The 24449-nt window shown below is 40.5% G+C and overlaps 6 protein-coding genes across 6 annotated transcripts; 5 read left to right on the top strand and 1 right to left on the bottom strand.

Moving 5' to 3' along the window:
* Positions 1-220: 220 nt before the first annotated feature.
* Positions 221-5268, top strand: BATDEDRAFT_85066 (uncharacterized protein; the record flags this gene model as incomplete). The annotated part of the gene is made up of 12 exons (XM_006676349.1): positions 221-1018; positions 1139-1699; positions 1912-2142; positions 2214-2354; positions 2434-2646; positions 2736-2802; positions 2947-3174; positions 3293-3660; positions 3753-4072; positions 4169-4364; positions 4497-4934; positions 5010-5268. The coding sequence occupies 12 exons, from the start codon at positions 221-223 to the stop codon at positions 5190-5192; spliced, it is 3744 nt and encodes a 1247-aa protein (XP_006676412.1). The 3' UTR covers positions 5193-5268.
* A 491-nt stretch (positions 5269-5759) lies between these two features.
* BATDEDRAFT_34253 (uncharacterized protein) lies at positions 5760-7937 on the top strand (the record flags this gene model as incomplete). The annotated part of the gene is made up of 6 exons (XM_006675740.1): positions 5760-5883; positions 5994-6078; positions 6276-6325; positions 6405-6949; positions 7058-7139; positions 7220-7937. 6 exons carry the CDS (start codon positions 5760-5762, stop codon positions 7672-7674), a joined length of 1341 nt encoding a protein of 446 aa, XP_006675803.1. The 3' UTR covers positions 7675-7937.
* Positions 7938-7978: 41 nt separating this feature from the next.
* On the bottom strand, positions 7979-11710 carry BATDEDRAFT_18633 (uncharacterized protein; the record flags this gene model as incomplete). The annotated part of the gene is made up of 3 exons (XM_006675132.1): positions 7979-9303; positions 9382-10629; positions 10834-11710. The coding sequence occupies 3 exons, from the start codon at positions 11708-11710 to the stop codon at positions 7997-7999; spliced, it is 3432 nt and encodes a 1143-aa protein (XP_006675195.1). The 3' UTR covers positions 7979-7996.
* A 1635-nt stretch (positions 11711-13345) lies between these two features.
* On the top strand, positions 13346-14934 carry BATDEDRAFT_85063 (uncharacterized protein; the record flags this gene model as incomplete). Its single annotated transcript, XM_006676348.1, has 3 exons — positions 13346-13837; positions 13991-14189; positions 14333-14934. 3 exons carry the CDS (start codon positions 13346-13348, stop codon positions 14932-14934), a joined length of 1293 nt encoding a protein of 430 aa, XP_006676411.1.
* A 2836-nt stretch (positions 14935-17770) lies between these two features.
* Positions 17771-20719, top strand: BATDEDRAFT_85296 (uncharacterized protein; the record flags this gene model as incomplete). Its single annotated transcript, XM_006676347.1, has 2 exons — positions 17771-18852; positions 19309-20719. The coding sequence occupies 2 exons, from the start codon at positions 17771-17773 to the stop codon at positions 20717-20719; spliced, it is 2493 nt and encodes an 830-aa protein (XP_006676410.1).
* Positions 20720-21639: 920 nt separating this feature from the next.
* Positions 21640-23598, top strand: BATDEDRAFT_8525 (uncharacterized protein; the record flags this gene model as incomplete). The annotated part of the gene is made up of 4 exons (XM_006674954.1): positions 21640-21852; positions 22572-22828; positions 22980-23149; positions 23207-23598. 4 exons carry the CDS (start codon positions 21640-21642, stop codon positions 23596-23598), a joined length of 1032 nt encoding a protein of 343 aa, XP_006675017.1.
* Between the last annotated feature and the right edge of the window lie 851 nt (positions 23599-24449).

Genomic DNA, 24449 nt, shown 5'->3' with positions numbered 1-24449 from the left:
TGATGGTTGAGTTTGGCTGCTGATGACGACCAGTGACTTGTAATCGGAGTTGTTGCCATGAACAAGATTTTGGCCCAAGTTTTGTTTCGGCAGCGAAAATTACTGGAAAATCAAATAAATTATTCGACACTCCGACGAGTTGGAACTGTCCTAGCCAATAGGAGTGCATAGTCAATACACTTGTCTGCCTTATCAGGAGGTTTTTTGTAGCCAATTGACTATGAAGACTAAAAAGTACGGCAAAGGCCACTATACTAATTCTAAACGGCATCCTATTAACAGAAAGAATCCAGCATCGGCTGCTGTGGATACTCCAGACAGCGACACTACTATTGACGCTTGTGTAACTCTTTTATCTCAACAAACTATTTCTACTCAAGAGCTTAACCTTGACCAACAGAAGCTTAGCACAGTATCAGAGCACTTTGTAAAGTCCGTTTCCACAGACTCTGCTTGTCTTGAGCCTCCGCCTGTTCCTATCAGTCCAAGTCCAGCATCACTTGCCCAAAAAAAGTGCAACAATAGCAAGAAAGGCTCAAAAAATATACCGTCCAACAACTCGATCCATTCGTCTCTATCTTCAAGAGGGAAAGTGAGATTTGATTTAGCTAATAACAAAGTGGCTCAGTTCAAGTCTGGCGATCGTCCCAGCATTTTAGCTAATCTACTCAAGATACACTGCCATATGCCTACATCTCCAGTGGAAAGCATGGATTCATTATCTCTGTCGCCAAAAAAACCTGCAATTTCACTCAAATCACTCAAAGATTATCGGGAATCCGGTGCCGCAGCTGCCATCTACGATGCTGTGGCTGCTGCAGAATCTCAAAATACGGATGCAAGTGATACCAATACACAAAAAAATGCTGGTTTGAAAAAAACTGCTAATGATGAAACTCCATCTGCTTATACATCTCGCAGCACTAATTTACTTGGGGATAACAAAAATCTTGTTGCCAGTTCAAACTCAATCAAGCTTTGCCAGAAGCAAAATAAAAAACGCAAGAAGCTAATGCAGGTTAGTTTAAATATGTCATTTCATATCAGGTGTATAATTATTTTTAGACCACAACTTATACAATGGCAGAATAGTGTACTAACATCTACTGGTCGGACCATGTATGAATTTTCATAATAGCAATCAACAGAAATGACTACTGATTCTAATAGTGAGCGAGAAAGGGAGTCTACATCTATTCCAAAAAAACATGCCACCAGCCGACCAAGTGATCTGCCAACTACAATTCCACCTTTTGAAGAAGCTATAGCTTCACTTGTAGCGTATCTGTCAACTTCCCCTATAGCCACGTACAAAGATGAGCTTCCTAAATTGTTTAGTCAATACAATATTTCAGCAAAAGAACAAAAGGCATGCATTGCCGCTAATATAGCAGCATCCATAAAAGATCTACAGAGAGCTGTCGCAACCAATGGCAAAGTACCAGCCAAGCTGTTTAAAGAAGCTAGTCCAAAATCTCTTTCCAATGGGGAAAGCATTGATACAGCACATTTTCCCAGTGCAGAATCTACTGCTGATGCTCATATGATGGCTGGACCAGAAACATCCACCATATGCTTTCAAACCAGTATACCTCATGTCGCGATAGGCTCTATTCAAGATTCTTTATTTCGTCGCGATAGTAAACTAGATGTGGACTCTAAGGACATCAAGACAGTCGCATGTGAATCAAAAAATTTGGTACCAGATTTAACCAGGCAAGCTATTCAACTCGTCACAATTGCAATTTTTGGCTGTTGATTCTGTCAACTTAAACCCGTTATAACTGCCAATACATTTCGTTTACTAACGATTTTTTGTATAATTGAATATGCATGTTTTCTTTGAATAGCATACCAAAAACTGACTTTTATCAAACAGAAGAAAAGCTAGTCTTTTGTATCTATATCAAGAATTTAACTGAAGCTGACGCAAAGTTGGTATTTATTGATGGATATCCAATGATCACGTTTCCTGCATGGAAAAAGGCTTTGAAAATCATGATTGAGTTGCCAATCGCTCAAGATAGGTACGAAAAGTGTGTTAACCGATATAAAATAGAGGTGACTTTATTTAAAAGCATTGCAGAGCCGTATCCAAAAAAGATTGATATGGAACTTGTAGATTTTCACAATCAACCAATGGTAAGCTATTTTGATTTTATTCTACGATGCGCTGTATCGGCTGGGTTGTTTATTTTTAATTGGGTATTTAGACTGCAGAAACTGTTCAAATTGACAATGAATCATTGATTGACGAAGCTCTTTTTGCTGAAATGAACGATGCTACACTAAAGCAAAATATCGCCGAGGAAACGGATGCTATGTTGCACTTGGATGAATTGTCTGATTTATCGGTAAAGTATTTTTCACCAATTATATTATCATTGCATATCTTGACATGTGTGTGTTTATCTGCATATACGACTTAAACAGGATTCACCTCGATCATCACGCCATCTTTCGCCTGTATATATGTCTCAGCTCTATGTAGATATAAAAGATACACAATCTAGTGTAACTACAGTAGACTCAACTGATCCGGATTTTGCTGTTACGTCATCATTAAACGAAAATTCATCGGTATCTCAACTACCTATGTCAAATATCTCAGCCAATGTGTGGTGTGGACTACTGAACGAAGGAGTGGTGGGTGTTATTGCATTATAGTGTTTTGTAATGGATATATTTAATTGGAAGATGCTGAATAGCTACTGTATTTGTGGTTTTTGATTTAGGACTGTTATTTTATTAATATCATTCAATGTCTGGCAAGCATTCCTGAATTTTCAGCATATTTTATCGGTATGTTGATGCATTACTAAACTCCACATGGTTACTTGTTTATATGCAAAGTTTAGTTTATAGTATTATATTTCAGCATTTTAGCCACCAGGAATGAATTAATTGGCTTGTATTTATATACCTATTTTATTACACTGTTTCTAGATGGAACGTTTATGAGTCATCTCAACCGAGAGAATCCGCTTTCCAACAGCAAGGGGCAAATGGCAGAAATGTTTGCAAAATTACTCAAAGATTTGACTTTATGCTCACGCCCTTTTTTCCCACAAGCATTGAAAAGAACTTTATCAAAATGTTGGGCACTGTATGATTCATATACTCAGCAGGATGCACAAGAATTTCTTAATTTTATATTGGATGAGCTTCATGAGGGTATAGTACTGTGGTGTTTTGTTGTTGGCCATATGCTTTACTTTATTATAAATGCTTGTTGATTTATAATAGCTGTTGTATTAATTTACGCTGTGATTCGCCGAATGTAAATTCTCAGATGTGAATCGCATTTTCCATAAGCCGTGCATTGAACTTCCCGATTTCGATGATTCCGTTTGTTCGACAGAAGTTGCCGCAATTTACTGGGATGCTCATGCAAAAAGGAATGATTCGATCGTTGTTGACATGTTCCAAGGCCAATACAAGAGTCGGATCAAATGCAAAGCATGTGGCAAATCATCTATCAAGTTTGACGCCTTTATGAATCTGAGTATGGAGATTCCTCAGATTAATGTTGATTTTCATTTCTATTTTACGCCATTTGGCCACCCCCCGCATTGGAATCGTCTCTCTGTGCCTGCGCTGATGTCGATGGATGATTTACTAGAGAAGATATCCAAAGCATACAATACTCAGACTGAAAATGTAAGTTGTTGACATGTGGGTGTTTGAAGCGTATTTGCGTGCGGCTTTTGAATTTTAATTTGTGCTTGTTTTTGAACCTTTGACTATTCTAGCTTATGTGTGGGTTTCTCCAAGATCAACACACGATTCATAAACTTGATAAATTAAGCGGTGTAGTGCAGGACTATCTCTCTTTTGCTGACACAACTCCAAGCATAATAATTTACGAAGTTCCGTATGATCAAACTTACCTGTGTATATCACAATTTGTGACTACATTAGAAGATCAAGACAGTGCTAGTAAAGCAAGCGATGGAGATGAACAACATGGCTGTAATCAGTCAGTTGGATTTCCTATTCTTATAACTCTTCCCAAGGCACTTTATACGCACAGAGAATTATATATTGCCATTTTTAAGCAACTTTACTCCAGGTATGGTGCAGTTATTTTGGCTGATGTATTGCAATTAGACAAGAGTATACACGATGATTTTTAATAATATTTTGATTCATTTGCACAACTTTGCAGACAAATGGTTTGCGGGATAACGCTGGAAGTGCTAATGGAGATAGAAGAACCTTTTTTTACTATCCATTCGGATAATAATGAGGATCATGATGGGATTGAAAAGATATACCTTGGAGGTGGAGAGCAGCATGTGTCACTTTTGTGGAAAAACTGCAATCTTTTTTGCAAGGTATTGGATCTGGATAAAATTCAAAAGGTATGTTGCAAGCATGATGATGGGAGAATGTGTCCAGATTAAACGTCTGTATTTGTCACAAGTATGATTTGCTGGTAAAGAATCCAGCAGTTTTTAAACAATATTATTTTTATCAAAAATGACTGATATTAGCCGATATCGGGGTGTATCGACGATGAATCTCCACGTAGTATCTCATTTTACGACTGCATCAAACAGCATCTTAAAGAGGAAGAGGTTGACGAGTGGTATTGTGGGAATTGCAAGAAACACACCAATGGTTTAAAGAAGCTAGACCTTTGGAAACTCCCCAAGATATTGATTGTGCATCTCAAGCGGTTTGTTTTCAATCCTCATCTTGAATCATGGGCCAAGTTGGAGTCAAGAGTGGATTATCCACTTGACGATTTAGAGATGGGCCAGTTTAGTGTGTGTGATATGGAGCAGTTTAAGCGATACGAGCTGTTTGCCGTAAGTAATCATCACGGTAGCACGGATTCTGGACACTACGTGGCATTATGCAAACGGATGAACAAATGGTTTAAATTTGATGACGAGCTTGTTGAACCGGCAGAGTTTGACTCTAGATATGTATGTTATTGTTTCATAAGGGTGTTGCTTAATGCTTTAAACTAATGTCCTAACGATTGAATCGTGTGTATCTAGTATAAATTTGGATATGTTCTTTTTTACCGACTCAAGCCAAACGATACCGACATCTTATCTACGGGTCCCATTGCAACTAAAACTTTTTTAAGCAAGACACTGACAAATGGGCCAGAAAGTCGTGCATACGAGACTATAGATCGATCCCCACACTTGAATCCAAATCTTGAAGCAAAAGGCTAATCACATCTTTCAGTATTGAACTTGCAATGGAAGAATAAAAAGTCCACATTGCTTTAAAAACTGGTTTACAGCCGTATTCATGTTAATAGAATGTCTTATCTTGTAGTGACTAGTCTGCTTTAACTATACAATATTTGTTGCACTTTCCTACTACAAATGGATCGTAGTAGACATTCACAGTTCAATAAACAACGTTTGTTGAATGATACTCTCAAAATCAAGCTACAGTTGAGTCTGTCTCTCCCACTTGGTAATTATGCATTGCATGATCAATGGGTTTGAAGCCAGATAATGAATTCAACTGTTCTGGTGCTGTCGATACGACTGGACAAAGTCTTCTACTGTATCCCAAATATGCTTCCGTTCAAGAGAACAGCAACAGTTCTCAAGCCAATTACAGCAAAACAGCAACTTGTCTCCCATTATTCAAGATTCGCTTTTTGTTTCACTTTGTGAATGCAATGTTGCACTCGAGTTTCAAATGTGCCACAACTGGGCACATCACGTGCATTTGAGTTTTGACAGTCAAAATGGATTGCAGTTTCTTGCAAGTTTGTAAACTAAGATATGGTTTCATTTGGCAATTCTGGCAGCGACTTGGCTGGGGGAAAGCAGGCTTCTTTGAAGTCTACATTTATAGCTAAACTAAAAGGGTTTAGGGGGAAATCAAAAGAGATTACTCAGTTGCTGGGTATGTTTAACCAGCTGCTCATCTTCAATCATAAACTCGTTCATTTTAAAGCTGAATGCATTGCATGGACAGGGCTTGCTAACAACATGCATGAATGTCAATTACTTTAGACGAAGCTACCGATGAATCGCTTACTCGAGTTGATTGGGTAAAAACTCGCCAGGCTGCGGCAATCGCATGCACTTCCAGCTCAGGGTAATATTTCCTAAACTGACTTGATATCACCCATTGTGCCAAAGCATTCTTTAAGCTTTCAATCCTGTGTATAGCATTTATTTTCTTTGTTAGTAGAAAAATACACCCATAAAGGATTGCTGATTCTTGCCAACTAAACGTTTAAGCTTTTTAATGGTCATTGCTAACATTCATGGAATTATTTGTCGTCTTTTTAGACCAGACACGGTTGTCAAAGCTCTTTTGGAAAGTCTGGAAAAAGGACCAGGTATGCTTAATAGACGAATACATTCATTTATAATCGCATCGTAATACTTATTTTTTAATCAATCCACTCTCTGAATTAGTACAACAAACATATGTCTTGCATGTAATGTACTGGATGTTGGAAAATCAGCAGCCATCGTTCTATGCCCGGTTTTACGACTCCAGCAATCTTGATCGCCTGTTTGAAATATGGACTAGCAAAGGATTTGCACCAGAAAGCAAAGCACTTTTGGCTGCCATTGTAGATCAGATGCCCTCCTCTGGAAGTCCTGCATACGAAAGAAATTTGCATCTTTTGCGTAGCAGAGCATCTGAAAAAGGACTATTGGGTGGATATGATTTGGAGCTTATTTTTTTCGATACTCCCGAGACCGGTCTGATCTCACTTGCAGATCAGCAAACTTGTCGCATGTTGCAGGCATCACGTACCTCATCTCAGACGACTATGCACTCTGAACAAAATCATCAGCTTGGACAAACTTCTTTTGTATCACAGCAACCCCAGGTTGTCATTATGGACTATAATGCTCATGCACAAATTGTACTAAGTAACGCATCCATGTTGACCGAGGCAGTCAATTTCTCTGATGAAAATGAACCTTTGGTGTCAAATCAGATTGTTCAGGTATGTTGAACCAATGTCATGTTCTATATCTTCATTTTTGACTTGGACGTATTTACCTTATTAGTGTTTACTAATCATTCCCAATTTTTAATCTTGGTAATTGTATAGGAGTTTCGTACCAACTGTATTAATCTCAGACAAACTACAAACCAGTTTTTACAGCAGGGTGTTCTTACTGAAGTTGCTATCAGTGAGTTTGATGATTTTGTATTTAGTTGATATAGATGGTAGAGTATAGTTTTGGATCAACTAACCAATATTTTCAAACAGATGCGCTGATCAATTGTAACAATAAACTTACCGAGGCATTCCGAGTGTATGACGAAGCATTAGAGGGCCAAATGATACAATCTGCTATTGATAAAAGTCGCACAGGAAAAGAGGCCACTCCATTAATAACCTTTGAGGAGACTGACCGTGAAGCACAAGAGGCTGAACAACTCCGCATCGCGCTGGAACAAAGTCGTGTTGATGGTTTACGTTCCGTAAACCCTTTTTGGGAAAAAGAGGATGAACATGTTGGAGTTTCTGAAATAGGTGGCCATTCAAAAACAAGCTCGTCACTAACTTTAGGTGCGGATGCTGCTCCTTATATTATTGGCGGTGGATCGCACGGAAGCACGACTGCTAGTGGTAGTGGCTCTACTTCTTTATTAACATTCACTGATGCTCCAAATTCAAATAGTGGCAAGAATGTGACATTTTCCAAGAGTGTGCATGGTTGATTTTTGTTTAAATAGTCAATAGTACTAGACGGTGGAACATGACTGGAAATGCGCACAATCTGTTCAAGTTGGAAATAATACTGGATCAAATGGGCAGATCTGGATTGAAAATAGCTGTCGAGTTGTTTACAAAAGTTTAGGAACCCTGTTTAAAAAACAAATGTTGGTTGTCAAGCCTTTGGAAGATTTGCTAACCCACCTCACTATGAATGCTCTATTGATGAACAGTTTGAATAAATGTTATTTTTTCAAGTATTTCCATCATACTGATACGATTTGAAATGTTATAGCTAAAAATATTTTAGAAAGTATGAAACTTGGTTTATTTTTGAGCGCTTGATGCAGCTTTCTTGGATGCAATTTCACGAAGTAGTTGAGCATTGGCAGCACCTGTGGCATCTGCAAGCTGTGAAAACAGCGATTCAGATCGACCCAATAAGATATGTGGTGAGTCAAACTCGACCATTTCACCATCCTGCAGCACCAACACGCGATCAAAATCTACAATGGTATTGAGTCGATGAGCAATACTCAGTACAGTAGCATGGGCGAAATGCGTCTTGATACTCTGCTGAATCAGCTTATCAGCCTCAGCATCAACAGAAGCAGTAGCCTCGTCCATGACCAGCACAATCGGTTGCATGAGAATAGCCCGGCCCAGTGAAATGAGTTGGCGTTGACCAACTGACAGATTTTCACCATTTTCTGAAACTGGAGCCTCGAGTTTCTCGGGAAGACCAGTAACATACTCTTTGATGCCTATACGCTCTAGCACATCCCATATGCTTGCGTCCTCAAACTTGGACTCTACATCCAGATTTGCTCGAATCGTGCCAGTGAAAAGCACTGGCTCTTGAGGAATAATTTGCAATCGACTACGAAGGGTTTTAAGCCCAAGTTTGCTGATATCAATGCCATCTAGCTCGATATTACCAAGCGAAGGTTCGATAATACGAAAGAGTGTAGTCATGAGTGTAGATTTACCAGATCCGGTACGACCTACAACTCCGATTTTTTCACCAGGTCGGATATTCAAAGAAAGATTTTTAATGACAGCAAAGTCTGGACGAGACTCGTATCTAATCTCAAGGTTCTTGATAGTAATGGCACCCTTTGTGGGCCATGAATCTGATGCTGGATCTGTATCATACGAACGCGGAGCTTCCTGTGGTAAAGCATTTCCATATACATCCAGTCGCTCAACGGCATTCATCTCAGCATCAAGTTGCGAAAACGCCATCAACAACAAGTTGATCAGCCCAGTCAAGCCAATAGCATACGTCAAAGCAATGCCGATTTGAGAAGAATGAATGTCTGAATAGGAGCCAATGAGGACCAAAGTAAGAACCACAATCGAGGCAAGTAGTTCAATTCGCATATTGACCCATACGGAACCAAGAAGCTTTAACATGCTAGGAGTATTGCTTAGATCCATTAGAGTGCGTTGACGTTGAACAAATCGCTTTTCAACACGGAATGCCTTGACAGTGGCAATACCAGCAAGGGATTCTGAAATATGAGCATATAGTGGAGATCGTTGAACAGACTCGAGACGTTTCAGTTCGCGATTAGCATTCTGATAGTATTTTATTATATAGAAATACAAGACTATTAAAGGAACCACGATCACTACAGCATTTCAAACAATATTAGATACACAATGATATACGGGTTAGAAGCGGCATACATAAAGCAATAATGACTTACATAACATATATGGCAAAACATATGCCATAAGAACAACAATCGAAATCAAGCCAGTTGTAGAAATGATGGCCAAGAAAAGAAGAATCCAAATAGCTTGATCAATACTTTCAACATCCTTGGACATTCGATTTAAAATACGACCAATTGGCTGCGAGTCAAAAAAGCTCATAGGAGCAGCAATGAGACGTTTAAGAGCAGCAGAGTGATAGTAGTGGGCAGAACGATATCCTCCAACAAGAATAGCTGCATTTAGAGCTAAAGAAAAGAACACTTGAATACCACCAAGCCCAGTATAGATGCGAAGATACTGATCGGCTGTTAAATTTGGATACATATTGGAAGTCCACCAAGACAGCCATAGATCTGTAAGCAGATGCGATGCCTGAGCCAAAATAGCAGTAATGGCCACTACCACTAGGTAAGAGTATCCACCACATGCCACGACGTAACTCCAGTATGTTTTTCCTTCAACTGCACCTAGATTGCGGTCTTCCTCGACAATAATGTCGCCGTTTTTATCTGCACCGGTATCTTCCACAACTGCTGCAGTTTTCTTGAGTTTTGATTCGATGGGTTTGTCTTCATCGTCATCGAGCTTGTAATGTTTCATCATATTTGCCAGCACACCATCCTTGGCCACAAGATCCTTGAATTTACCTTGTTCTGCAATTGTACCATTATCCATAACAATCACATGGTCTACCTCGGGAAGAAAATGCAGTTGGTGAGTAACAAGAATAACAGTTTTGTCCTTGAGCATTTGTTTGATGGAAAGCTTGAACACATCGGCACCAACATGCGCATCCAAGGCAGAGATTGGATCGTCCAGCAAGTAAGTATCGCAATCTTGATACATGGCGCGAGCCAACGAAACGCGTGCTTTCTGACCACCAGACAAGTTGACTCCTTTTTCGCCAATCTGGGTCATTTTACCAGCTGGAAATTGCTGCAGATCATTTGTCAAACACGATGCTTCAATCACTGCGTCCATTCGAGTCTTATCAAGCGAATTGTTGAAGAGGATATTGCCCTGAATGGTCTCGGTAAGAATCCATGCCTGTTGAGAACAGTACGCAAGAGTTCCAAAAATATTCATTGAACCGTCGATGCAACGCATTTCACCAATAATTCCAGAAAGAAAAGAACTTTTGCCACTACCAACTGGACCAACAATGGCAACAAGCGAGCCTTTTTTGATTGAAGTAGTAATGTGGCGAAGGTGGAAAAGAGCATTTTCTTCCTTGGTAGCTGAATGATCATAGTCGGGATGTGTAGATGGAGCATCTTTAACAATATCCTCGTCAGCTTTTTTGTCAGTGTCGGATTTTTTACCCAGAAATTTACGACGTTTTTCGGTATTTTTCTGTTTTTTCTCTGCCAATTTGGCAACTTTGGCATCTGCTTCGTCTTTGAGATGCTTGGCATCTGTTTTTTGAAATTCCCATCTAAAACTAGCGTTTGATAATTGAATTGCAGCATCCTTGGGTGCGTCTGGAGTGTTTTCAAAAGTAGATTCTACGCGAGGCTCGGCCTCTTCAGCAAGTATAAAATCACGGATACGATCCCACGATACCTTGGCAAGAACCACCGATGCCAACGAGCCAGGCAAGACCAACAATGGCTGAAACAAAATATTAAAGAGCGACAGAGCAGGGAAAATAATAGGTGCAGTGATGGATCCATTGGAAAGAGAAAATGCAATGAAAGCGACAATTGGCATTAAAACAGGAATAACTTGGATGATACCAACGAAAAAAACTTGTACAATGTAATAGTTTTTAAGTGCTTTGATCTGCCCATTTCGAATAGTTGTGATGCGATCAAAGAAAAACTCCTCGAGAGCACGGAACTTGATGATCTTGATACCATAAAGCATTTCGCGGAGCGCTTTGAGTCGCTTATCGCCAAAATCAAGAAACAGTCTTTGGTACTTGACAAAAAAGCCAATCATGCCACCTTGGATTAAAAGTGCGAAAAACAGGGCACCTGCACCTGCCCAAACTGAGTAGCCAAGTAGCTGTCCAAGAAGGTAAATGGCGACAGCAATTTGGATAGGAGTGGCGTATACCCCGGCAACACCTTGAATAGCCTGAGCAATCTTTTCAGCATCAACATTGATAAGATTAAGAATTTTTCCCTGAGTAAATTTGATGCTAGATTGTCCGGAAAGCTTGAGAGTCTTTTCATAGATGGCACAAATGATAATGGTTCGGATGTTGATTTCAGTACGACGTATGATTTGGTCGCTTGTGGCACGAAAGATACTGGAACCAATCTGTAAAGCAAATAGCGTGAATGCCAATCCAGCACCGCTTTGAATAATCAACATGGAGCGCGGGTATTGTGGGATTAAGAAATAAATGACCTGCTGGACGAATGTCGGAACACTCAGTGAGCACGCAATGGACACGCTTTGGCAAAAAATGGCAGTGAGAATAGAGGCCATGTATTTTCTAAACACACCCCAAAAAAGACTTGGATGTTTTTTTGTGGCCTTTTCAGAGTCTGCCATCCAAGCTCTATACTCGACCCAAAATTCATCTAAATGATGTGACACAATCTCCGCTTGGTCGTGACTGTTGAGCGTGAGTAAATCCTGCAAATAAATTTAAATCAAACATTGCAATAAAAATGATGAGTCGATTAGATACTTCAGCTTTAAATAGATCATAGGGGTATCGAGCTAAGCAGGCCATTTCTGATTGGTTTTTGTAACAAGCCAAAAAATAAATCAGTCGAGTCACAAACTCAGGGTCGAGGAATGTCAATTTTCGATTTTATCAATAATCAGCTCAACATTTAGGTGGAAAGTCAACGTGATGCTCGACAACAAGTGAGTTGCATTAAAGCGGTGTTAATATAATTATTTAAAAACAGACATACCTTGGACAGCAATGGCTGTTTTGCACCCAAAAACATAAGAGGTGTCAACCACTCTAATGTAATAAATGTACAAGGACTGAAAGACATGCTTTTTTTGGCGGCAGTAGCAGGGACTACTAAGGGCTCTGAAGTGGTAGTCATGCCTAAAGTGTTCTGTTTTTCGCTGGAATCATTTTTGAGAGCTGTGACTGAATTTTGAGGTTGCTCTGAAACAACAATTGATGCAGGTAAATTGTCAATATCTGACATGATAGCTCTAGTTTAGCACTTTGAGACTGCAATTAGATGGCTGCTTAAGCTTTGAAAGTACCGAAATCGATTTTATATACGCTTTTTGCTCCCTTTTATACCTTTTTGTGAATGAAGCTGTATCAATACGTCATCAAACAAGTATACCCGTAAATGTGGCTGTTTCTATCGGCCGAGCCAAATGTCAGACAACTACGTACCCAGCACAAATTGCATTTGGACTCTCATTACAGCCATATTCATGTAGAGTGAATCACCTTTATATTTATTTTGTACCGACTTGCTTTGATTCAGTATACGTGACATCTGCTGCGCTTGCTACAAAATGATTGCTTGTTCAATAAACAATATTCGTCATATGATGCATACAATCAAATTATTCTTTTTTGGCATAAGCATATATTGTACGATTACCAGATTCATCAATTTCAGTCCAGCGATTTGATTCGGCCGTTGTGTCTACAAATTCATCTCTGTTGTATCTTAAAAACACGGATACATTCGCGCTCTAGTTTAAGTAAACAAGATCGTACATCTCAGTAATACAGTTATTTTTTTCATACCAGTCAATCAGAGTTTAGAGGACACGATATTGACCAGTAAACTGACCAATCATTATGAGACTGGCTGTTTATTATACTTGCCTCTAGTGTTTCATTTACGTGAATATGGCTGTAAAAAATATATTGAGTTGATTAGGCAGTCCATTGTCTTTGTGGGCACCGACAATTAGCCTAAAGCTATGGCTAGTTTTGACAATAGAGTCTAGTATTTAGATTCGTTTTTAGTTTTGATTTACCCAGCTCTGTTGCAATCATCTCTACTCCAACAAATGAGTGGCAAGCCGCTCCAGTTTGGACTTAATGTGTCCAAGACATCCAAGCCATTAGCTGTATCTGGAGGGAAACTCTCCTTTACTCTGGGTCGCAAGAAAGTAGCCAACCCACTTGCTGGCCAGGAGCGAGACTCGGACGAAGAACAGAACGATACATCAGCAACCATTACAACCATTCAGGATTTTGACTCTGTTGGCTCCAACAGTCATGATAGATTAGATAACGGAGCCGATGCCACACGAATAGCAGCTGCAGAAGAGAGAGAGCGCAATCGACTAGCTAGCAAACTGGAGCAGCAGCGAGTAAATGCCGAGCTACGGGCCATTCAGGCAAAACAAGTAGCTGCAGTTGAAATAGCAGAGCAATTGGCAAAAGAATCCGATCCCACTCTGTTTGACTATGACACTGCATATGATTATCTAAAAGAAGCTAGCTTGATTAAGCAACGACAGAGAGATGGTGCCAATGACGACTCAATTCGAAAAAAGGTAGTGTTTATTCATGATCACTTGAAGCATGTCTGTATCTGACTTGCAGTAAGATGCAGTTGATTAATCATCACCAGAGCATTTTAAATGTACTCGATTCCTGGTCAACCCTGTCACTTTTGATTAAAAGCTAATACTTTTGATCTGCAACAGCCAAGATATATTGAGGCCTTGCTATCTGCATCCTCAAAACGCAAGATTGAACTTGAAAGAGCAGAAGAGCGTAAGATCCAGCGAGAGAGAGAGGAGGATGGAGACAAGTTTGGCGAAAAGGATATGTTTGTCACCGAGGCTTACTTGCAGCGCAAGGAAGAGCTTCGCAAGATTGAAGAGGAGGAAAAGCGTAAAGAAGGTTGTATTTGGACTGTGCTGATCTGCTAGTGCTTGTACTTTACCGACTGTTTCATTCTCTCGGCATGCACCAATGTTTACACTTGCATTTGCTAGTATTCTAAACAATGTTCAATATCCATGACTCATAAATATGATATTTAGAAACTGAAGCCAACAATCGTGATATGACTGGATTCTACAAGAATATTCTGGAAAGACAAGAAGCAGATGCTGTAGATCTTGCCAAGATTGCTGCGTTGGCTGCACAAAATATCAATGACGATACGGGAAAACACAAGCTGACATTGTTGGACGAAGCTTTGGAAACAGAACGACTAGAACGTGAGCGACAGCGACAGATTCTCGAGTCGGGTAATATTATTATGAACGACTTTGATGAAATTGTAGACAAACGACAACTACTCGCTGGAGGACTTAATCTGACTGTCAAGACATTAAAGCAAATTGAACTCGAAAGAAAGGAAAGCGAAGAACGCAAGGAGCTCGAACTAAAGGCTAAACAATCTCGAGATGCAGAGCAAAGAGCACAACGAGTTCGTGCTCAGCGCGCTCGAGAACAAGCCAACAGATCGGCCAAGGCATCATTGCAGCAACAGGAGCAGAAAAAGCAGGAGGCTGCTGAAGAGGCGGAGCAAAACAAGGCTCGATTAGAAGTGATGGCAGCGTCCAAAGTATCTGATATCCAAGTACAGAGTGCACGAGACAGATACCTTGCCAGAAAAAAAGCAGATGAATCCAAATAATATATTATCACAGCTATTCAAGAATAAATTGCAACTCGAGTTGCTCGACGTTATCAACAATAGGAATGAGAATGCAGAAATGTTTATATTCCAACAACCCAACTTCATCATGCTTTGAAGCCATTCTGATGGCATCAAACAAACAACTGTTGCATCATTTCAAAAACATGAATTTTCCGTTTGTAAAATTGCACAATTGTTTCTCTAGTGTACAGATTGTATATAGGTGGAGCGCTGAAGCCTTTGCGTCAGAGCACAAGACCAGCACTAAGCTTAGCAACCAGTCGCGCCTAGACCAAATGAGGGATGCCGTCCTATATTCAATTGAGACGTCAGCAGACCATTCAGCAAACTGATCGTGTCAAGAAAGTCAGGTTACTGCTGCGGCACAGAAAATACGACTGATAGATGCTTTTGTCATTCAAATCAGCAAATGAACAATCTACCGATATTTACAAAAGAGCGTTACCATGAGAGCAACCCAAAAGTGTGATTGGATGGATTTTATGCAAGTACTTTTCAAATACATGATACACTGATGGTGATAATTTATCATCTCCATTCTCATGCTGTTTGTCGCTAGCTATAAAACGAACCCAAACCTGGATTTTCCGGATTAGGAATTGCTTTTATTGAACTTGTCATAATTGATCCATGGCTGAGTGATTGGCTTATTTCAGGAGTATTTTTCCACTGGTGATTTTGTCAACTTTTTCAAGGGATGCATGACAAGGTTTCGGTAGAAATTTGAACAACCAGATCATGCATTATCCAACAAAAAATAAGCCAAATAGAACCAAGTAGGCAAGTTTATCAAGGCTACAGAGATTATACATATTACAATAGTTGTTTTCAGTTATGGTGGCATGATCTAGTGCCTAATCATTTGAACAGAGGCTTGCATTGGCTACTAGTAGAGCTGGATAGTGTTGGCATTGAAGACCCATAAACATATGCATGGTTCAACATCAGACTAAACTTATACCAGTCCAAATTTTAGCATAGCCAAAAGAAAAAAAAGGTATAATATGTACCGGTTGCTGATCACATTTGAAGATGAATTGCTTTAAAAAAATTGACTGGTTCTAGTCCAAACAACATGAAGCAATTCCAAGGTTTATTTTTCACCAGATAACAGGGAGTCCAAACGGTATTTGCTACATCGCGATAGTGTATACAAACGGTTTTTGACCAATCAAGTCTTTGTGCACAGTAAACAGATGATAGGTGCGGAAACCCAGATATGCTGCCAAAAGCTTCAAAACCATGCTTATTACGGCTTGCCAAACTATTCAAACATTTCAATAGCATGTGCAAAACAATGTTGACATGGAAACGTGATTTAGCATTTGAAGCTACCATTCGTAATATACCGCAAAAAATTTGATTTTAGGACATACCGGCTGTAGATTAAAACATGCTGTGCCTTTTAATTTCAATATAACCCTGCTACTACAGTGCTCCGCAATCGATCTGTGAGTGTAGCCATTATTACTGTCACTGCGCTGCTCAGGGCTTTATCACCCTTTTTTAAAAAAGGGTGATGAAAATAAATCATTGGTAGAGATGGTGCTTTTTGTAGATTTGAACGAGTAGCAAACAATAGAAGGCGTTTGAAATCAGCTTTCTATTCAGGGTGTTCAATCAGTAATGCGGCTGCTAATTCAAATGCTATTACAATCCTCCGTACTAAGCAAAGACCTTGCTTGATCTTTGCAACTCCCTTTCATCATCAAGTCAGATATCTGGCTTTTCTGCAGCCAGTGTGCCGTTTACGCACTACCGAAATTCAAGTGTCCAAGTATAGCATGCAAAGTTGATATTCCTTGCAGATGTTCCGGCGTCTTTGATGTCGATCTGCTTTTTTGTAGTCTAGACTATTTTATGGTGAAAAGACTGGTATGACTGTTGCAATATCATTCAGATAATTGAAAAGCTACGTGTATTTTTGTCGAGCTATGGCATTTCTTGATTCTGGCTTTTTGGCTCAGCAGATTTTGCAACCAGTCTGCTTGTCAAGCCTAATATTGTATACACGCCCTATCGCTTGGTCTTTTGGACAGACTATCAAGATCATTTTTTTTGAATGAATATTAATGGCTAGCTTTAAAACAAAGTGCACCCATACCATAGTGCCCAAGAGGCGTATGCAGACTCCATTTAGGTGCTCTGCAACAAACAGTAGCCGATTGGGTTGAGCTTGTGTAGCTATAATTACCAACCAGCAAGCAAGCTCTTTGAGAAAATAAGGAAGCCTCAGTGCAATGTTCAACATTCAACCCCACACAAGCCTTTGTTTATCAAACTCTGCTCACATAGCCAACCTGCCAATGAGTTTTTAGCCCTTCATCCTGCTAGTAATCCTTTAGCTTTGCCACCCTCTACAATGTCACCAAAGCCATATGTAATCCCTACCAAGTTATTTAGGCCCTTGAGTCAAGTTTTTTTCACCATCAGTAGTGTGCTTTCAGCGGCAGGGTAGCGGCTATTATTCAATACGAGATACACCCTCCCTATAGTGATGAATCCCTACCAATACTATTACACCAAACATTAGGGCTGCATCAGCCTATACATTTCCCTTGTTTTTTTGCATATCATCTGCCACACGATTGATTGTACAAATAGCCCTACTGCACGTCAGTACGGAGCACAGCAGCGCTGTTATCTATTGTGTAAGATCAAGTCCTGCCGTCCTTTTAACGCCTATCAATATAACGAGAGACTATTCCCGTGTTATTCATCCTTATCGACCTTAAAATAGTGTTGATAGAGATATTATTAAGAGTATTTACATAGGCAATAGAACTGCCACACGCCTTGAGCTACCTTATCCATGACTACTCTCTCTACTATTACTACTGTTACTATGACTGATGCCCTCGACTCCTCTTCGTCATCCGATTGCAATCCTGATACCTTGGCCATGATTGACGCTGCAACCCATCTTATGCAAGCCTCTGCTGGGCATTCGTCCACTATTCTAGCCTCTCCACTTCAACTCCCCAAAGCTGATCCGACCTCTCCAGTTCAACCCTCCAAAGCGGATCCAGTCTCTCCAGCTTCATCTGTCTGCATTGACATGCCAGGGCAGTCGATAGAACCCGTTGGTTCAAGCCATGACGACCCGCATCTACTATCAAACCCCAAAAGTGAAGTGTCACCACGTGCTGGAACACCTGCTAACTCGACTACTAATGCGTCAGGCACAGGTCATTTGCACACGGTGCAGCTTGAGTGTGCGCGTGCCTCGTTGTCTGGGCCGCATGGGCATGCTGTTGAAGGTTCTACTGATAATCGAATTCAGCATCCAGTGTTTTATCGCAACTACCCGCCTCTGTTACCGCCTACTCCAGCTCCAGCTGATCAACATATGCATACAGAAGCAGGTTATAAAAGAGAAGAGTCGCTGAATAAGACTGAAGGTTTCAACTGCAACTCTAGCTCACTTTCTAGGCAACTTGCTCACGACAGATCTCATTTGCATCACAATCAATCGCGGTCATCTTCACTTGCTGACGCTTCTACGGTTATAAACCAAATTCCTACCGACTCTTTTGATTACACCAATAGCAATATCAGGGAACTGCGCTCTAACTCCAAATCGGTACCCCCTATCAGCAGCACTAGTGCGTTGACAACCCAAGCTACTAGTATGCCTATCCGAGGTCCTACATATCAGACACATACACTGTCGAGTTTGGAAATGCACTCGGATTGTCCTGCGTGGCCAACTCCACCTCCTCAGTACTCATTAAGCGAGGCCGATATGATGGCTCAGCGTATGACTGATGGATGGAGGTTTCTGTGCAAACTAGCTCGTTCAAGTGAGGAGCCTGACGTGTCTGTTCTTTTTGCCAATATGCAGCAGGTGCAACTATCCATGAAGCAGGTTCTTACAGGTCTTGCAAAGCAAAGGTAATTTGTTGTTTGCCGCATATGCTTTATCCTACGCTCCCTACCCTTTAGAGTGCAGTGGTATGCTACCATTTATTTTCACAAGATGCAAATATCAGTGGATGGTGATCATTTAAATACATGTCATCTGCTGTCTACCATCCAAACAGCAAGAGCCTGATTTGGGCTGGATTTTAGTGCACATGCTCGATTGAGCACCTTTGTGGATTGTCCATGTTAGCATTGTTTGGATCTCGACGGGTTGCTATGAGATTCAATGGTGCCAAATACTTGGCATTTTTTATCAGCTATGACTGCTTTGCATTTCTGCTTTCAAGCAATCCTATACCATACTGCTTTCCCATTTGCTCACCTGCAGTTGCTACTCTATCTTTTCAGTGTTTGGATTGTGCATCACTCGACAACTGCCTTTAAACTAACTGAATATCTAATGTTTGATACTACGTTTTTTGATAGACCTATCGCCATGTCTAATACCAGCCTTGATGCGTCCAGTCGTGCTAATTCTTCCATTGCTTTAGCACCCATCGTAGATGCATGCGCTGAATCTCCCACTACACATACCCTTCCACCCATAATTTCTCAGCACAGTGCCTCGCAAGGTGCATTACCACAACGCACACATCAAACAGGGTCCTATCAGTTTGACAAACAGCGCATGGATAGTTCTAGCGGTTTGTTCAAAGTGCGACGTAGATCGCCCGAATACCACCCTTATGCTCGCACCTCACCGTCTTCTCAGCCATCCCTGACATATTCTCAACCACAGCCAAGAAGAGCATCAAATGGATTGGGTCATATGACATATTCTAGCGATGCCAATTGCTTTCCTACTCCAAGTAGCCCAAAGCGCTTGCCTAGTATCCGCTATAACCCCCTCCAGTCTGCTAATACTTCTGGTACCAATGCCAACTTGTCAGATCTAGACAAACGCTCTTCGTCTCCATCCAGCATCCCTGCGATTTCATCGCTCTTGGTTTCTACAGATGATGCAATAGAAAGGATGAATCATCGTAGAGGAACTCCAGTTGGCCACTCTACCCAGCAGTCGGTTGGATCGCACCATCCTAATGCCGATACGCCTATGAGAGAAAATGGGTTGACGAATAGGTTCAATCCAGCCTACCAAATTTCTGGCACTGATTTAGCCAATCATTCCAAGCAATCATCTTCAATCTGTAGATCGACTTTTAGCTCGTCTCCTATATATGCTCCTGTACAAGAATATGAATCTAGTCCTAACCATCCAGGCCCCAACTATCATGCTAATCATAACTCTAACCATTATCATCTCCAAAAAATCTCGGAATCACCAACGACTACAAACTATCCACAGTATAGTCAGAATCACAACATGCATCGCTATCAACGACATGACTCGGCTGTATCAACAACTTCAAACACATCTAATTCTGTACAACCACGGTCAATACATCAACCACACGATTCAAGACTGCCATCCAACCTGGGACCAGGAGGTTCCCCTATGCCGACCCACTTGTATTCACCGCACCAACAGCGCTCGCTCCCAACGACAACGCCCAAACTCAAAAACGATTGTCCAAAGCGTAAGATTGCTATGGTCAAGTTTGCTAGCCCGTCAGTGACAGTTCCTGAACAAATTGAAATTCTTATCAATGTTGTCGAGGAAGAGCCTATACTCAAGTGGGTATTGGAGCGTCGCTCGTCCATGTCATCTTTAGTTTCTGGCGGATGCAAGACATGGATTACTCAATGTCTCAGGCCCATTCTAAACTGTTACTACAACTGCCATAACGGAGACATGAGTCGGTTCACAAAGACATATCAGACACGACTTGTTGCTAAGCGATTCAAAGAGGCTGGTGGATGCTTCTGTAACCAATGATGGACTTTTGGATGATGAAAATTAAACTTCATTTTTGGCAATTTTTTGATTGTCTCGGCTCCCTGATTTTGCATTTTTCATACACTAATAATATTCGTTCAAAGCTACTGGTTTACAGTCGTATTCACGTAAAATGAACCAATAAACAAGAGTGTCAACATAAACAGCCAGTTTTATGAAATGATGGGTGCTAATATACTGGGCAGCATTGAGTCGTATAAACTCGTTAAAGCCTACTGGTTCTCATGATTATTTTTGTACAAAAATTGGGTGATTGGCATAAAACAATTGTATTGAAATGTATAATCTCTGGATAAAACGCGAACGTATCTGATATTAGGATACAACCGAGCTTTTAGAGACGGTGCAATCAATCTGTAGTAGAAAACAACGAATATTTAGCCATTGTTTATTCCAGAGCAATGGCTGCGAGATAAATACAAGTTTTATTTTATTCGACTTGTTGATGCATGGAATCGGATAGTGTGTTTTTGTAAATTTTAAAAGCAGCCAAGGACAGGTTAGGTAGTATAACTGGATAGAATAAACTATTTTCAACCATGTAGTAAATACCAGATCTAGCAAACAAAAGGCTTTGGCAAAAAACCATTCGAGGCTGGACAGCAAGATAGTGTTTCAGACCCGACAAAAAAAAAATGTTTTTTGGACATTCACAACCAACTCGAATCATTATTCCTACTTCAACCATCACTCCATCCAATAAACAAATGTCCCAACTATCACCCATCATCCATAGCATGACCACCATGTCTGTGAATAGCAAAGCTACTGTATCTAAATCAGTCCCCGCTAGTGGTATGATTGCAACTGCTCCATCCACTACTGGATCCCCACTGCCCGTATCAGGACTGGTCACTGTAGACCCTGTTGCGCATGATTCAGCTGGTGCCTATACCGACATGGACGAGACCGATGCTGCAGAAACCGTTCCTGAAATGACCTTGCGCTCATTGGTATCGACAAAGGAAGCAGGTGTTGTGATTGGCAAAGGTGGTGCCAGTGTCGCCAATGTCCGTCAGATCGCTTCGGTCAAGGTGGGCGTTAGCAAAGTGGTTCCAAGTGTCTCGGAGCGAATCCTCACTGTTGTTGGACCACTGCCCAATGTCGCCAAGGTAACATCTACACTTTGACACATTCATGTAGTGCAATGTAATGGTTGATCAGCACCAGATATGCAATGATGCTTAATGATCCACTTGACCCAGATGTCTGGCTCATTTTATTCTAAAGTGTGCTGGACTGTGGCGCAAACCTATTGCTGGCGACTAATTCAAGTATGATCTATACTGAAGATGGATCTTGAAGTCCTCTGGTTGTAGTCAAACACACGCATGGCCCTCGTTGAAACGGATCGACTTGTATGCTGGTTTAGCATTTTATTTGAACCCTAGTCTTGTATACTACAAGACGATGCGTTTAGAAACACATCCGTCTTTCTATATACGTCGTCTTGCACTATACGAAAGATCCCAGACCTTGAATCATGTGATTGGTACTACTCTAGGGTTGCTTCCCGCCTGTGGTTGGTGTGATCGTGTCATGCATAGTAGTGGTGGATTCTGTTGGGGGGAATGCTACACCATTACTGTTTTTGTTGGTCGATCTTATTCTACAGCCAAATGGACTGCGCATCCAATTCCCCATACTACTAAAGCCAAAAAACTGTTTTGCTTATTTGAAAATCCTTTCATTGCTTTCCAATTGCAGGATCGTATTGAAATCATATCTAGTATTTGACTGCTTTGAAATCTGATCTAGTAGGGTTTGTAACTAATACAAGCTATGATTGAACCGTGAAACCTTGCAATTTATAAACTTGCATCTCCAATAGGCATATGCACTTATTGCCAAAAACCTTCTTGAGAGCACACAGACTATCACCAGCAACGGCAATTTGGATAGTACCGAAGAATCTACCGCTATTCGTCTTCTTGTCGCTCACCAGCTTATTGGATCCATCATTGGTAAGGCCGGAGCAAAAATCCGTGAGATTCAAGAAGCCTCGGGTGCAAAAATTGTTGTCTCAAAAGAGATGATGCCTCAATCAACTGAGCGTGTTGTTGAAATCTATGGTCTTGTTGATGCCATGTAAGTTTTTGCTTTGATAAGAGTAAACTGGCTTTACATTTTGTAATGGTACTACTCAGAATTTCTCGTTTTTAACCAACCAGTACTTTTATCAATTTATTTTTTGATATCATCTGTTGATACTATATTTAAAACTTGCTATAATGTCCAGCCATATTGCCATTTACCACATTGGTGTGTGTATGAAAAGCGACAATGAGCGTGCTGCCGGAATCATCCCTTATGATCCCCAAAACTCTCTTAGATACGATAGTTCTCCCTTTTCCTCATCCGCCATCATCTCTACCTCTCGTTCTACAGGTCGTAATAGCTTGACCAATGGTTCTACTGACCGTTCTCAGCGCGAGTACCGTGAGCCTCGTGATTTCTCACATATAGCGATTGGCCGACGTCATTCTAGCAATAATTCCTCTGTTTCATCAAATAGTATTCGTGCAATGTCGGGATCTACATTTGGTGGAGCACCCGCTTCCTCTACCGAAAATCCTGACACTCGAACGTGTGTAATGACTGTACAGTCAGATATGATTGGGTGTCTTATGGGGAAAGGTGGATCCCACATCACCCAGATTCGTCGTCTTTCTGGTGCTAAACTCCACGTTGCCGAACAGGTCAGCGGACGCAACGATCGCGAAATTACCATTGTTGGAACTGACGAAGCCAACAGAAAAGCCATGAGCTTGCTGTACAATAAGCTCGAAGCTGAAAAGGGGAGACGTTTGTCTCAAACCTCTCAGGCTGTCGAGGATCATACCAACCTTCAGCGCTAAATCATTCCATGACATCAGTGATGTGGGCAGTGCTGTTTGATGTCTTTTACTATACTATACTACATTTTGAAAGAGCTATGCATAACCTCTTTTTATCTGATTCCCCCATATGGTTACTATAGACTCTGCTTTATCTGTTCTCATGATACTTAATTGCTCTCAATTACATCCATCTTCACCTCAATCGCTATACTGTTTTTATCTGACTTTTGCGCATTGTATTCATTGCTGTATCAGATCATTTATCCAACCCTGTTACAATCCCATCTTTGACTTGATCTTTCAATCATCACTGCTCCGATTTTATATTTGCAACATTTCCGTTATTTACCATTCAAATCTTGCTCGTCAATTCAAATGAACCTAAATCAAATCAAGATGCATTTACAAAAATATAATTGTTCATCCCTGTATCCATATTTTAGTGAACCGTAATGGCTGTAATTGATACATTGCATATTTGATTATGCCATTATTAACCTGTTTAAAGGCAGTATTTATTACAGCCAATCTCATGAAACGATGGGTGCCAATCTCCATCAAAATATCAGATTTTAGAACACACAAGAATGAGTTTTGTAGTTTTCTTGGCAGCAGTTGAACTCGGTATCTGGAAATTGTACAATATATGATTATGCCGAAAATGAACCATTTCAGTTCAAAGTCATAGTTTGATGGTGTATCATATGATGAATCCTGTGTTTATTGAAAAAGTAGTCAATGTGTAGTAGGAAAACGTAACATTACCTATTTCTAAGCAAAAATGACAGTCACTACAAGAAAGTATTCCATTTTACGTGAATACGGCTGAAAAATTCGCGTAATCTAATGTTATCCAATAAACAGCACGC

This window comes from Batrachochytrium dendrobatidis (genome assembly GCF_000203795.2).
Source record: "Batrachochytrium dendrobatidis JAM81 unplaced genomic scaffold BATDEscaffold_1, whole genome shotgun sequence".
Lineage (NCBI taxonomy): Eukaryota > Fungi > Chytridiomycota > Chytridiomycetes > Rhizophydiales > Batrachochytrium > Batrachochytrium dendrobatidis.
This window is presented reverse-complemented; position numbering and strand designations above follow the sequence as displayed.